Source organism: Mastomys coucha, unplaced genomic scaffold (genome assembly GCF_008632895.1).
Source record: "Mastomys coucha isolate ucsf_1 unplaced genomic scaffold, UCSF_Mcou_1 pScaffold13, whole genome shotgun sequence".
NCBI lineage: Eukaryota > Metazoa > Chordata > Mammalia > Rodentia > Muridae > Mastomys > Mastomys coucha.
In genome coordinates, this window is record NW_022196895.1 from 20,098,880 (window position 1) to 20,113,356 (window position 14,477).

The window sequence follows — 14,477 nt, forward strand, 5'->3', positions numbered from 1 at the left end:
TCATGACACCTAAGTGTTCACATAGCATGTCCTTGCTGGAAGAGCTCACGGGATGTGTTCTTTCTATATCAGTTCCTACAGGGCAGTTACTCTTCTACTCCAACGCCCACATGGCTGTGAAACACGTAGGAAGGCCCGGAAAGCTTGGGCCGCACAGGCAGGAAACTACACGGTCAGGATTTCAACTGAACCATTTATTTGTAACCTCAGTGCTTAAGCTTTTCAAAATTATGAAATGCATCCCAGCTTAACGTTCCAGTGTAAAGGAACCATGCTGAGAAGGTAGTACACATCACCGCAGACAGCTCACTTGAAAATATGCACGTCAGATCCTGTTTATGAATATAACCCAGCACTGCAGTGAAGGCTAGCAAGTGGGGATTATTCCAGAAGTGCAAAGAATTCAGACATAGAAAAAAATCAATGGATATAATTGATCTTATTAACAAAGTAAAGGAAAAAGATTCTTACCTGTTTTTAAAAATAGTAGTTGATAAAATTCAGTGAAACTTAATTGCTAGAAAAATTTAAGAGTATTTCCTTAGTATTAAACATCTGTGGGTAGTAACAGATTTGGGAGAACACTGTGTGTGTGTGTGTGTGCGTGTGTGTGTGTGTGTGTGTGTGTGTGTGTGTGTGTGTATGTGTGTGTGTGTGTGTGTGGTGGGTTCTTTTCTTTTCTTTTTTTCTTCTTTTGTTTTGTTTTTTGGTCTGAGACAGTGTTTCTCTGTAGCCCTGGCTATTCTGGAACTCGCTTTGTGGACCAGGCTGGACTCACCTCAGAGCTCTGTCTACCTATGCTCTTGAATGGCTGGCATTAAAGGTGTATACCTCCAGTACCTGACTGGAACACAGAATATTCTGATTAAGTCTCGAGCTTACATTCCTACCAGCAGTGTATAAGAGTTCTCTTCTGGGTACCCCTATCTGCATTTATTAGTATTTGTTTACTTAATGATTGCATTTTGATCTTAATGTGGTTTAATTTTTATTTTTCTGGTGGCTGTTAAAGTTAAACACTTTTTCATACACTTATTGTCCATTTGTCCTTTATTTGTGAGAACTGGCTGCTTATTTCACTGGGCCATTAACTGGCTGGGTTGCTCATTCAGTGCTACAGAACATCCCCTACCCACTGAAGAGAAAAATAACATATCCGAGAGGTTTTTGGAAAGGACAGACCATGCTAGAATAATTGCCAAGCAAATGAGGACTAGCTGGGCTCCAATCAGATGGCAGGAATTAATACCCACCTTTCACAGATTACTGAATGTTAGTGGTTTCACCTCTCCAGTCAGAGTACAGACTAGCAAATGACCAAGAACAGGATTCTCAAGAAATGCACCTGACCTTCACAGACGAACAACCTTAAGCTGAGGAACTGTTAAAGGACAGATAACTAGAAAGCACGTGAGTGTCATTATCCAATACCTAACAAAATAAGCTTCAAATAAAATTTATCAGGTGTATAAAAAGAATCACTTACTATTAAGGAAACTGCATAGAAAAAATAATTTTAAGCACATACACCAAACATAGTGAATAAAACAAACTGCAGATGTAAACACATAAATTAATGCCAACATAGTAACAGAGGCTTACCTCCGCAGGGGAGTGGGGGTTAGGAGTCCAGCCCCATAGCCTTGTGAGTAATTAGCAGAGCTGTACTACCCAGCTACCTCCTAGCCCCAGGGGATTTACTTTTGATTTCAAAACTTACTACAAAGTTACAGTAATGAAGATAATGTGCATGACAGGCATAAGGCTCGACATGTAGATAGAGTAGTCTTGAAAGTCAAAAAGAAAAAGGCTTAAGTAAATATAAGCTAATTAATTTTCAGTAAGAGAGCCAGGACAAATGTTGATTGAGTGGTTTCTACAAAATCGGGTGAGAGGGAGCTAGGGATATAGTTCAGTGGTGAAGAGTGTTTGGGTTTGACTCTTCTCACCCATGTGGTGACTCGGAGCTGTCCAGTTGCAGGTGATCCGGTGCCCTCTTCTGACCTACATGGACAAATGTATATTCAAGCAAAACACTCATAACCTTTCCCAGATAAACAAGTCACTTTTTAAATGTATGAGTGATCCCGGGATAAAATATTCACGTGCAGAAAAACGAAACGTTAGCCTCACCCTCTCTACAAGAGTCAGCTCAAAAATTGATCATAAACCTGAATGTAAAAAACTAAAATCATGAAGCCTTTGGAAGACAGTCTTGGTTGAGTACAGATGTTCCCCAACCTTGGGTTGGTAGTGTTGGTGTGTGGACCTTCACCCAGCTTGGGGCAGGCTGCTGTTTCTTAGCCATGGCAACAAAAGCACAAGCGATAAATAAAGGGTTAAATGAGATTAGTTCAGAATTGAAAGCATGCACTTCTGGTGTCTCAAAGAGTCCACACAACAGCGCAGGAAGTATTGGCAAGCCACGCGTCTGATAAGGGAACTGTGTCTGGAACATAGAAATTCCCACAACTCAACAAAAGTATACCTCAGTTTAAACACAGGCAAAGGGTTTGCAAAGAAACCTCCAAAGACAGTGGCCCACAAGCACTTTAGGAAGATGTTCAGTGCCATTAGTAATTAGTGAAACCCACCAGAGGCACCAGCCACACCCACTAGGGCATCAAGGATTAAATAGCGGATAGTACTCAAGGTGAAGTTGAGGTCTATGTACAGTGCTGCTGGGAAGGTAAGATGGTACCTGCCTTGGAAACAGATGGGCAAGACTTGAGGATGTTCATCACAGACACACCACGTGACTCAGCAGACTTCACCTGACAGCCAATGAAAACATATGCCATGCAAGAATTTACAAATGTTCTTAGCAGCTTGACTCAGTAGTCCCCAAATGGCCCAGATGCCCACTAACTGGTGGATGGATCGATAAAATGTGATGTATTTAAATAGTGAAATATCATCCATGAAAAAAGATTAGAGGTCTAATGAACCTTGAAAGGTTTTTCTGAGGAAGCTGCTATTCATTCGGCTTGTTTCGTTTGTTTTGTGGGGCTTGTTTTGTTTTGCGTTTTCCGAGACAGGGTTTCTCTGTGTAGCCCTGGTTGTCCTGGAACTCACTTTGTAGACCAGGCTGATCTTGAACTCAAGAGACCCACCTGCCTCTGCCTCCCAAGATTAAGGTGCTAGGATTAAGGATGAGTACCACCACCACCCAGTGAGAGAGGAGAAGTTGTAAACCACAGGATCTATTAAATAGAGCATAGAGTCTAGATAACAAAGAAGATAGGACCATCCTGGGGACACATTTAAGCCACACAATTCACAGTCTAAAATTACACCTTTAAAAATATAAGTGAGGATGAATATAAATATACAAAAAAATAGGCATACTAAAAACATTCACTCTTATTTTATTTTTAATTTTTACTACCACATATTTTAATATTTATAGCAATAATACTAATAATGGCAGTATGACTTTCTAGTTGTGCATACAGATTGCTTGTATGTTGCATGTTGTAACAAAGAGAAAAATGACTTCCATAGATGAAAACAAAAGAGCCCCCAGCACATGCATTAAGAAAGTAAGTATAGTAAAAAAGGAGTTCTTCGCCCACTGGGGACCAAGTATAGAATAACCCATCGCAGGTGGTGTCAAGACCTGGCTGACATATCAGTTGGCAGTCTGGAATGAGCATTACAGAAAGTAATCTTGGCAAGCTTATAGAGACAAGAATTTCTCGGGAAGACACTGGGTGGCTTGGCATCCTTGGAAAGCCGAGGTCAGAGCTGAAGGAACCTCCTTGTGTCTGGGGAAGAGGATAGTTAGACCAGGATACTCCATTCTGTACTTCACAGTGCTCTAGGCATACTGCTGCCACAATGATAAACCCCCTATCTCTGCATTTCTCTCACTCCCTCCATTTGATGGGGGCAGAAATGTGCCCAGCAGAGCCCAGGTCATGGGCCTTCAATGTTAATGTGGAAGCAGGAAAAAGAAGCTCACCTATGTTCTACTTCTGGGGTATGAGGCAGGGCCCCGTAGTTTCTCCCCAGTAAGAAGGTGCCCAAATGCAGAGGAGTCAAAAAATGACAGATTCCCACTAACATTTGGAATGACTAAAATTAGAACCATACTTTCTATCACAAACCAAAATAAATTCCACATGGATCCAGAATTCGAATGTAAAACTGGAGATCATAAAAGCACTTACAGAAACTATGCATGAATATTTATGGGATGTTGGTTGAGGGAAGTTGCTAAGCATGATGTAAATACCAGAATGCCATTAAAACGTTTGATAGAGAATATTGAGTGACCCAGAAAATGGCCCGGGGTGTGGTGGAGAGCTTATACAGCACTTACAGGCCCTGGGTTTGATCCCCAGCACCACAAAAAACAAACATGTATGTAAAAATAGATATGATTGCATTTTAAAAGCATTATCACATTTTAGTAAAAATAAATAAACGTATATAGCCCTACCTCTGAAAAAAATCAGAATGGCGTATGTTGGAATACAAGCATGGGTTCGTTACCACACGGTGATGGTTATTAGAGATGGTGACAAGACACTGGGTGGCTTGGCATCCTTGGAAACTTTCCTCACTGTACCAATCCTCCCCCCACCCTCTAAAATTATTGCTCATTTTTAAATTTGGAAAGTGAAGGGTTCAGATGGCTGAATGAGACTATGTAGCATGCGGGTCTCCAGAGGCAAATTTAATGCTAACCTCCAGCAAAATGAGGATAACTTTACAGATCAGGTCAGGAACGGCGCTTCCCACGCCCACCTGTGTAATTACACTGCAGGGTGTTGGACTGTGTTCCATCTACTGGCACTTTTAAAAGGAGGGTTAGCTGATGGAACCTCTCTCCCGCGAGCCTGATGTTTCCTCTTACCTCCCCAGCATGGTGTTTTGGGTTTGGATTTGCTGTGCGTTCTTGTCTTGTTTTTAAGAGAAGCCATCTGCTTCAGAAGAAATGCTTAATTCATGGCGTTCGCATCCGAGGGGAAGCCAGATGCCTCTGTCTCATTTCTTCCATTGCCTTACCTACAAAGAACAAGCCGCCCCAGCATTTCTGGTTCCACGATCTTTAGATTCCTACTGTTTTGTCTCTTCTTCTCTGGAACTCCATCCCAGCTAAGGATTTGGTATAAGACACAATGGTACCCTAGCCAAAGGGGAGTGTCCCTCTTGGAAGACAAGGCCTCCAGAAGCCTTGATGGTAAAGATGAAGAAGGCCCTTCGTGGTCCAGAAAGACTAATCAATAGCATGTCCTAGAAATAGAGCAAGCCATCTGTAGACAAGGAGAACACGCCATTCCACTTGATCTCACTCTTGGCACACAGTTGTTCTTCCTATGAGGCAGGGGGTGGGGGGGCACTCATGACAGTTTCTCGTGTTGAATGTTCTTAGTCCTCCCCATTCAGATAAGAGCCAAGTAAATACCATATTGATTGGGCTTTTTCTAGCTGAGATTGGCACATTTCAATAGTTCTTCCTTCATGTTTAAAAATAAAAACCCTCTTGCTAAACAGACGCTCCTTGGGGGGTCCCATTGAACATCTCTGCACACTTTCCTCTCAGCTGGAAACAGCAGGACTCTGAACATCTGCATTTTTCAGGGGATCCCTGGCTTCACCCTGTCTGCTCATGAGGGAAGCCTGTTTCTCTTAGGCTGGAGTGAGGTTGGCATGCAGCAGCTTCTGGTGTTGGAAGACTTAGAGATACAGTTTCCAGCCCTGAGTTATTGTGCAGGGTGGCCATAAAACAGCATGAGCCTATGTAGTTGGGCCTCGCATCCCATAAGAGCCTGTGCACCGCCCTCATGGTTCCATGTTCTGTGATTTTTCTTCTTAAGCTGACTTGGATGACAGAGAACAGGCCACCAGCTAGATAAAAGGGCAAGGACGTATCCCTTTCCTCTGACAGAAGCAGCAAGGATTGCTCTTAACACAGCTGCTGTGGCATCCACAGAGGATTCTACGTGTTGGTCATGGGAACTGAAGACATGGTGGCTGGCCAAGAAATGATGGATACTGTTGAGACATGGCCTCTTCCCTCTGGTCCCCAACCCCTGCTGTCTAGAGGGTGTCGTGGTATAAGGGACATGTGTGCAGGAGGCTGTGCTCTGTATCACGGTGCTTGTACTCATGACCGCTGTCAGTCTTATCAGTCCCTCTCATTGCCTCTTCTAGGAGCAGCCTATTGCCAGTTCATGGACATGCTCTTCCCGGGCTGTATTAGTTTGAAGAAAGTAAAATTCCAAGCAAAGTTGGAGCATGAGTATATTCACAACTTTAAACTACTGCAGGCATCCTTTAAACGGATGAATGTTGATAAGGTAAGAGGTTTGTTAATATCCCTGTCACGTACTCTTTACAGTTGCCTTTAATATTTCATTATTTTTTTTTGAATTGTATTTATGTGCATTCATATATGGGTCTGTGTGTGTAAGAGCAGTGTCTGCAAAGCCCTTGAGATAAGGGTTCCCTGGGAGTCAATGTGGGTGCTAGGAAATGAACTCCAGTCCTCTGAAAGAGCACGGCAGATACCTTAGCCATCTACCCTTAAATATTTTGTAATCAAAAATGAACAAGTCTAAGGGCACACATCCATGAGGGGTATGCTTAGATAACTCCCTTTGGGGGCTGGGGCGGGGCGAGGGGGACGCTGCACAGACACAAACAACAGCTCTGAGTTCCTGTGTGCACGGGAGGTTTTAGTTTTAAGAATCCAGCAGCCATTAGACAAACCTCTTAGCGGGAGTCCTAAATGTTATAGTCCCTCGTTAGCTTCTCAGTGTTGCAAAGGAGGCTCTTTTATGTTTACCAGATGCCTCTGGAGTTCTTTGGGTATTTTGTTCCTTTGGAAAAACAACATGTTAACACGGGAACCCAGCATGGGTATGAATCGCAAGACTGAAGCGAGTAATTTACATTTTTCCAAAGGTCTAAGTAGGCTCCTCTGTAGAAGAGGACTAGGACCCTCCTTCCTTGTGGTTAAGGTACGGAGGAGATACAGGCAACGAGCATAGTGCATCCCTTAGACTCCAGTCTTCATGAGTGTTGCTTTTCTCCTTCAGATTATAATTTTGCCCTAGAGTGACGCAGATGGAAATCTTTTGTGCCCACTTTCTACGGGGCTAAGACTCACTGGTCTCTCCAGGAGTGCTGGCTGCAATCCAGATGTTCACTTACTAATATGTGTTCATTATTTAGGGTGTCTCTCTCATAATGAGTATGACTGGCTGTATCTCCTAGAATGAATTAGCATAACAAGGCAGGAATTGTAAACAAGGAATTGTAAACAAGGGGAAAGAGAGAAACTAGCTGAGAAGAAACATAACCCTTTGAAAAACACTATTAATAAAAGGAATAAAGAGGCTACAGGATAAAAAACAGGTACTAGGTTATAAGAGAAGGCTAGAGGAAAGTTTAATAATTCAATACAACTCACTGCTTCCCTAAGCAAGAAGCATTCTTAGCAGAATGTCGAGAAAATTTGGCTTCTTTTCTCAGAATTTGTATTTTATATTGTACACTCTTAGCCAGCCAGGGTAGTTCCAGCTTCTCTGAAGTCTGAGGCAGGAGGATTGCTCAGGCCTACGAGTTTTGAGAACATCCTGGAAAACACATGCAAGACCAAAGAAAAGAAAGAGAAAATACATTTCTCTGAAAACTCTTAACTTTTATTCCTTTCTGCTGTGTCTAATTTCCAGGCAGCACACCTAGGTGTGCAGGCTCTCCTTACTTTTAGGAAACACCTCTTTTCTTTCCCCTTTAAATCTGCTCTTTTAAATTCAAAAGGAGAAACACTGGTCCATAGGTTTCTGGCGGGAACTCGCTGTAAATCAAGTCAGAGAGCTTTGTGCGTCTTTCTAGAAGTGGACACACAGAGACCGGAAGAGCTAAGAATGTTGAAAAACAAGTTTGCAGTGGGAGGAGACTGACCTCCCAGCCAATAAGATGCTAGCATAGGACTATCAAATCCCTAGAGAGACACAGTGTCATGTACCTATCATGTCTGCTTGAGGGTTTGGTTGAACCTTCTTTCCCGAAACCAGGAATGAACGATTAAGTCGAGACGTAAGAGCTGGTGCTACCGCTATCTAGTGAAGTTCCCTCACACAGGCAGCAAATTGCTTCAGTCGTCCTTCATGAAGGACACTGTGCCACAAGTCACTTACCAGTCACCAGTCAGTCTCTTTGAAAGCAAGCAGTAACACTCGGAAGGCATCAACCATAATAAAATACACGGGGAAGTCAGGGGAGTGTGAATGGGGCCCGGAATCCTTCCAGCGGGGTGTGGGGGGGGGAGGGGGCGGTGTTCAAGGGAAGTGAGAGGAGGGAACCCAGCAGCAGCTTGATGAAGAATGTCCCTCCCAGAAACGTCTTTATTTTGTTCTGCACCTCTGTTGGTTCCTATCACAGCTGCACTTAAATGTTTTTGGAAAATGTATTACTGATGACATAGCTGAACATGTAGCCTGGGTGCCTCCCTTGAGCTTTTTTTTCCAAGTTATGGTTGATTCTGTTCTTTTGGGTTTTTTTTTTACAATTCTTTCCTTTACCTTCAAGATTATAATATAATTGTATCATTTCCCTCTTCCCTTTCTTCCAAAACCCTCCCATATGCACCCCTCCTTGCTCTCTTTCCAATTTATGGCCTCTTCTTTCATTAATTGTGGTTCACGGTACCAGAGAGTACCATGCCAGTTTCTAGAGGGAAAGAAGAACACCAGCACAGCATGACAACCCTAAGGCTGTAGTAGTGGCACCCATACTTGGAGGTAACCACAGCTCTAATTGGAGTTACGGCCCTCTCCACAATAGGAAAATCATACCTGGTACCGGAAACCTAGCTAACAGCCCAGAGCTATTTGTAAAGTCGTGGATCCTGGAGGGGCACACAGACCGTCTTCCATTCTCTTTAAAGTGGCCCTATTGGCACTCATGGCAAATGGTTTCCAAGGTGGCAAGGACTTGCTTCAGGGTTAGTGTCTTCTGCTTCTATTCATGCTGTCCTTCTATGAAGCTTTGCTTCCTGTGCACTGGGCTTCTGTCTGAATCAAACACATGCACATTTGCATCCTGAGTCATAAGTTAGTTCATCACTCTCTCTTAAAGCTCCCATACAATAGTCACACAGTGACAGAGGAAGTAAAATTCAGTAATTGTGCAATGTGGGAAGTATGGTAGCATTCCATTTCCTTTAAAAAAAGAAATAGCGACTCACTGAGTTACAACTCAGCAATCAAGTCCCTCCTATGTCCTTTGTCATAATTCCAGAGGTTCTTGTGAGACTTAGCAGGGAATCCTGGCTGACTCTGGGTTCTAGTGGAAAGTTTACTCTGAGAAGCTACGCTTTGTGTCTCTGAGGCTGATGTGCATGCCATGTGCCTTCTTTGTATGCTTCCATGACTCTCTTAATGAGCGTCTTCCTCTCTCTCTCTGCACTCCCACAGAGCCGTAGCTTGGGCTCCTGGGTTGCTCATTCCTGGGCCCTGTACTGTGTCAGTTGGGATGCTTGTCTACATTTTAATGAGCTCTGTTCCATGTGTCCCACTATCTGTTTTTATTGAGCTGCCCCCTGGTTCGTGTGCTCTCTCCGGAACCTATATTCCTTATGAGTTTATCTCAATACAACTGGGCCAAGAAATAGGAACACACTTCAACTTGAAAACAGTACAACATCCCAGGCCTGGTATTTTGTGGGGAGATTGCATAACTATACATATCCTTTCCATGAGATAAGTCCCTCTATTTGTGGTTTGCTGTTTTCTGGTTTTATTTGTTGGCTTTTTTGAGATGAGACCTTACTATGTACCTCAGTTTGCTCGCAAACTCATAATCTTGCCATAATCTCTCAAATGGATTACAAGCATGTGCTACCAGCAGACCTGGCAGGTCACCCCCGCCTCGACAGCTGAGGATAGTCCTTTTTCAGCTGTTCAGGGAATAGTCAGTTTTACAGGATGATCCACTCTGGGGCTCTCTGGTTGGTGGTGGTTGCGGTAGTTTTTTGTTTGTGTGTTTGTTGTTGTTGTTTGGGTTTGGTTTTACCAAGTCTTTAAATAGTTAAAAGTTGTGTTAATTGTAGAATACTGCTGAGAAGACAGGGAAACAATCAGTGGTCAATAATTGCTGGCAGTGGGGCCCGAGAAATGCTCAGTGGTTAGGAGAACCTGCTACTCCTACAGAGGACTCTGGTTCATTTCCCAGCTCCAATATCTGATGGCTACAGAGGATCCGGATCCAGTGGCCCCTCCTGGCCTCAGCAGGCACTGCACACACATGGTGCACACACATGGTGTGCATAAATCAAAATAAATAAAACTTTAACATTTTCGCTTACAAAAAAATTGCAAGCAAGCAGTTCTTAGGATACAATTGCATAAAACTCCAAGCTAACCTGACGCCTGTGACTCATGCGGTGACCTGACGTTGCAGGTAATCCCCGTGGAGAAGCTGGTGAAGGGGCGTTTCCAAGACAACCTGGATTTTATTCAGTGGTTTAAGAAATTCTACGATGCTAACTATGACGGGAAGGAGTACGATCCTGTTGAGGCCCGACAAGGGCAAGATGCAATTCCTCCCCCAGACCCTGGAGAACAGATCTTCAACCTGCCCAAGAAGTCGCACCATGCAAACTCCCCCACAGCAGGTATGTCATGAGGACATCTGTCCTTCTCCTCATAGGAAGTGGCTCCGATGCTACGGTGCTTCAGTCTGTGCCTGTGCCTGTGCCTGACAGGACTTTCATGCCTTTGGATGGTTTTCAGTATTGTCTGCGTGACCATGCTAGTCTTTCTATGACCCATTTCTCGTGAGTCTAGTGATCTGATTTCAGATATTAAAAAGGCCCAGCCATGCACACTGTGCCTCCGTAGCTGCCTGTTAAGATAATACCCCGAGGACAGGTTTCTTTTTTTCTCTTAATTTTCCTGAAAATTTTTGAGTAGTTTGTTTAGATGTAGATCAAAATATTTTAAGTGCTTAATTGCCAGCAAGGCAGATCATCTCATGAATTGACATACTGCTAAGTGCGGGTCATTTTATAGAGATGTTCAAAGGAAATCAGTGAGTGGTTTGTATGTTACTACAGATACTTCGTTGACCATGAGGCCTTGTCCTCAAAATTAAAATGATTAAGGATACGTACCTTGAACTTTTAGGAATATCTTAACTTTTGTGCATTGTTTAAAAAAAAAAAGAACTCTAAAATATCTTAGAAATATCTTTGCCATAAACAACCGAGTCTATTAGACGACATACGTTGTTGTGAAGTGGGGTCATTATCGTGCACACTGGCTGTGTGCTAGACTGTTAATACTGAGATGCTCAGAACTTTGTCTTCATCACAAATGCAGAGCCCACTGTTCAGACCTACTATGATACAGATTTCTATTTCTGCCCATCCTACTACAGAAAGTATGGGTTAGGTATGGTTAATAGTGAGTATCAGTAGCTTTATTATCGTACCTCAGCTTCCCGCCTAGAAGCCTTTTCCCTTTTCTTCCTATCTGAATTCATAGCTGTACCCTGAGTAATCCGTATCCCTTGGAAATGTGACATCTTCAAAAGATTTTTGACATAATTTGTTTTAAAAAAAGCCATATTGTTAGAGGTGACGAGATCAGTGTGTATACTTGCCCAGTCGGCTCGATGAGGTCTTCTTCATGCGGAAGGAGAAGAAAAAGAATACATATCTCTAAGAGATGTTTGGGAAGCAACTGGACTGGGCTGTGGTAATGGGTGGATCCTGGAGTGAGCGAGCAAGCTGCCAAGTGTGACTTCCTGGCTTGTCTCCCACACTTGGAAAGATGAGGTTATCATTTAGTAAGTGCTGAATGAGAGCTAGAATTGAGAAGTTTATTTTAACATACTGAGTTTCAGGTTTCTTTGCAGCATCCAAAAGATGATCTGAATAGCCATTGTATTTGTGCATGTGTGCCTGTGGGGGGGGGGGTGTGCACACACAGGCACACAAGCAGGAGCTACACGTTTGTGAGTGTTTCGTACAGTGAAGCTGGAAGTGAATACTGAGTGATAAGGGGAGGGTGCCTTCAGGAATTCCTAAATTGCCGAGTAAAAAAGAAGAAACGTCCCTGGAATGCAGAGAAGATGCCAAAAAGACTGGAAGAGGCTAAGGAGTGGCTTTCAGGGGAGCAGAAGGAAGGAGTCAGAGTGGCCCACGGTTTCTAACTCCACTGAGGAGTCATTAAATGAGGCCTGGAGAGGTTCACTCAGGATCACTTGTGAGATGGAGCCTGGGTTGGGGAATGAGTTGGACAAAGGACTCTGTATCAGTACCCAAGGTTTGGAATAAATGAACCTGAGCCTTGCCGCTAAAGAGCACCGAGCTCTGATCAGACACATGTGAAGGGGAGAAGCCTTTTTAAAGGATGAACATAGACAAGAAAGTCAAGAGAATTCAAGTCCTTAGGAGTGGAACGGACAGGCCTAGAATATTCCTCTTTCTTCCACAGTCATACTGTGACCTTAATTCTTTTGCCTCAGCTCCAGCACTTGCTTTCCAAGCAGAACTGTCGTCTGTTGCCTTGTCCCCATTTCCCACGAATTCCCTCATCTGTGTCTCACAGAAACAAACAGTAGGAAGTTTCTAGAAAGAGGGTCATGAATATTAATTGCAGAAATACGATGTACAGTGAAACTTGAAAATAGTATGTAGAGAGCTGACTCCTATGGCGTGATTAATAATCTCTCAGAGAACTGGTGCCCTGAGATACTCGGCCCTGGAGTCTACATGGCAGCCATTGAAGAAGGAAGGCCAGGAGGGGTACGAGCAGAAGCAAAGGGAGAGGCTGGGTGGAAAAAGCCCTGGGGAAACTGGGAGGTAGAATGGTGTGCAGGTCCAGCTGGACACCTGCTTTCATCAGCATCCTTCAGAGCTGGAGTTGAGCCGGTGCTGGCCGCATGTCCTCTCCCAGGGCTGGGATCGGGAGGCCTGTGAAGTGAGAGGAACTCGGCCAAGAACCCAAGGCAGGCTGCTCTTTCCCTCCTTAATGTCAGCTTCTGTGGCTGTCAACTGGTGGACAGGTTGGCTTTGAAACCAACTGCATTCTTTAATTCTAATAATAAACCTCAGGATATTTTCCTTCCACAATTGTAACTCTTCTTTATCTTTCTTTTTTTCTTTTTAACCTTCTAACACTTCTGTTCTTTCACCCAGAACTAGACAACCCTGCCAGCCCTCTCCCAGAAGCCACAGAGGAACTTGTCCTTTTTGATGAAATACCATGAACCTAAAAAAGAAAATTCCAGAATTTACCTTCTTGAGTGATAAAACGTAGGAAACATACTGAAATCAACAGTTGATAAATTTGATTTTTTTTTTATGTCCCAGAAGGCAGTGGTTTCTGATACTGCTCCCACACCTTGATGGTGTTTACTTTGTTGCTCTTACTTGGGGGAGGAATGGTATTTTCAGGAATGCAAGTTAATCACCCCTCTTTAATCAAATGTGCCCTCACAATTATTCATTGTGAGGCAGTAAAACTTTACTGGAGAAAAATTACCACAGGACATACATCACATGCGGGACACGGTTTTTAAGGACCACAGTTGGAGAAAGGCCCCTGGAAATGCACAAGGGCCTGACTTTTCTCAGAGTCCTACATTCAGACATTAGGAAGAAGGCCAAGAAAATGTAAAGCAAAATGCTTCCCAAAAGTCAGGAGAGGTGCTGTAAACCTGTGAATGGAATCCTGTGCTTCAGTCAAGGCTTCTAGGGACTTCTGCAGAATTTGTTCCTCTTTGACCAAGACATGTGTATTATAGGAAATGAGAGCATCATCCTATTACAGAGACGAGGAAATCTGTTCCTGGCATGTGACCTATTAAAGAATATGTAGGTACCAAAGTACAGACAGCAGTGAAAGATTTAAGAGTCTTAAGTTGGGAAGTTTATCAGAATCTGCTAACCTGGCCTCATGTTTCAGATCCAGCTGCACACGAGTCCCACATGTTTGAGTTTGAGTGTGATGTAGTGGGTCTCAGGGTTCTCTCAGAATTCTCTATTCAGAACACTGACCCATAATCTCTATAATACAGCCTTTAAAAAAAAAAAAGACTTATTTATTTTATTGTTTGTGAGTACACTGTAGCTGTTTTCAGACACACCAGAAGAGGGCATCAGATCCCATTACAGATGGTTGTGAGCCACCATGTGGTTGCTGGAAATTGAACTCAGGACCTCTGGAAGAGCAGTCAGTGCTCTTAACCACAGAGCCATCTCTCCAGCCCTATAATGTAGTCTTGATGTATATGGTATGAGTTGTCCTTCACTGAAGACCACAAATGGATACAGACAATCAAAAAGAGACCAATGTTTCAATATGAAAACAGAATGATAGCTAGATATTTTGGACCTAGAACCATGGATTATTTGTATCCATGTGTCACGGACCGGGATTTCTCGCCTGGTCCCTGTTCCGCGGGACACGGGATTCTGGCCAGGTGGGCACGGGATTCGGCTTTGACAAACAGAC

At 43.4% G+C, this 14,477-nt stretch overlaps 1 protein-coding gene across 2 annotated transcripts in view; it reads left to right on the plus strand.

Moving 5' to 3' along the window:
* Mapre2 (microtubule associated protein RP/EB family member 2) overlaps window positions 1-14,477 on the plus strand; it is a 94,071-nt gene that overhangs the window by 46,558 nt on the left and 33,036 nt on the right. For both annotated transcript variants that reach the window (XM_031365118.1, XM_031365119.1), the window contains 2 exons: window positions 6,163-6,308; window positions 10,417-10,630. In XM_031365118.1, the coding sequence (XP_031220978.1) occupies window positions 6,163-6,308; window positions 10,417-10,630 (360 nt within the window). The remainder of the gene's footprint in view (window positions 1-6,162; window positions 6,309-10,416; window positions 10,631-14,477) is intronic.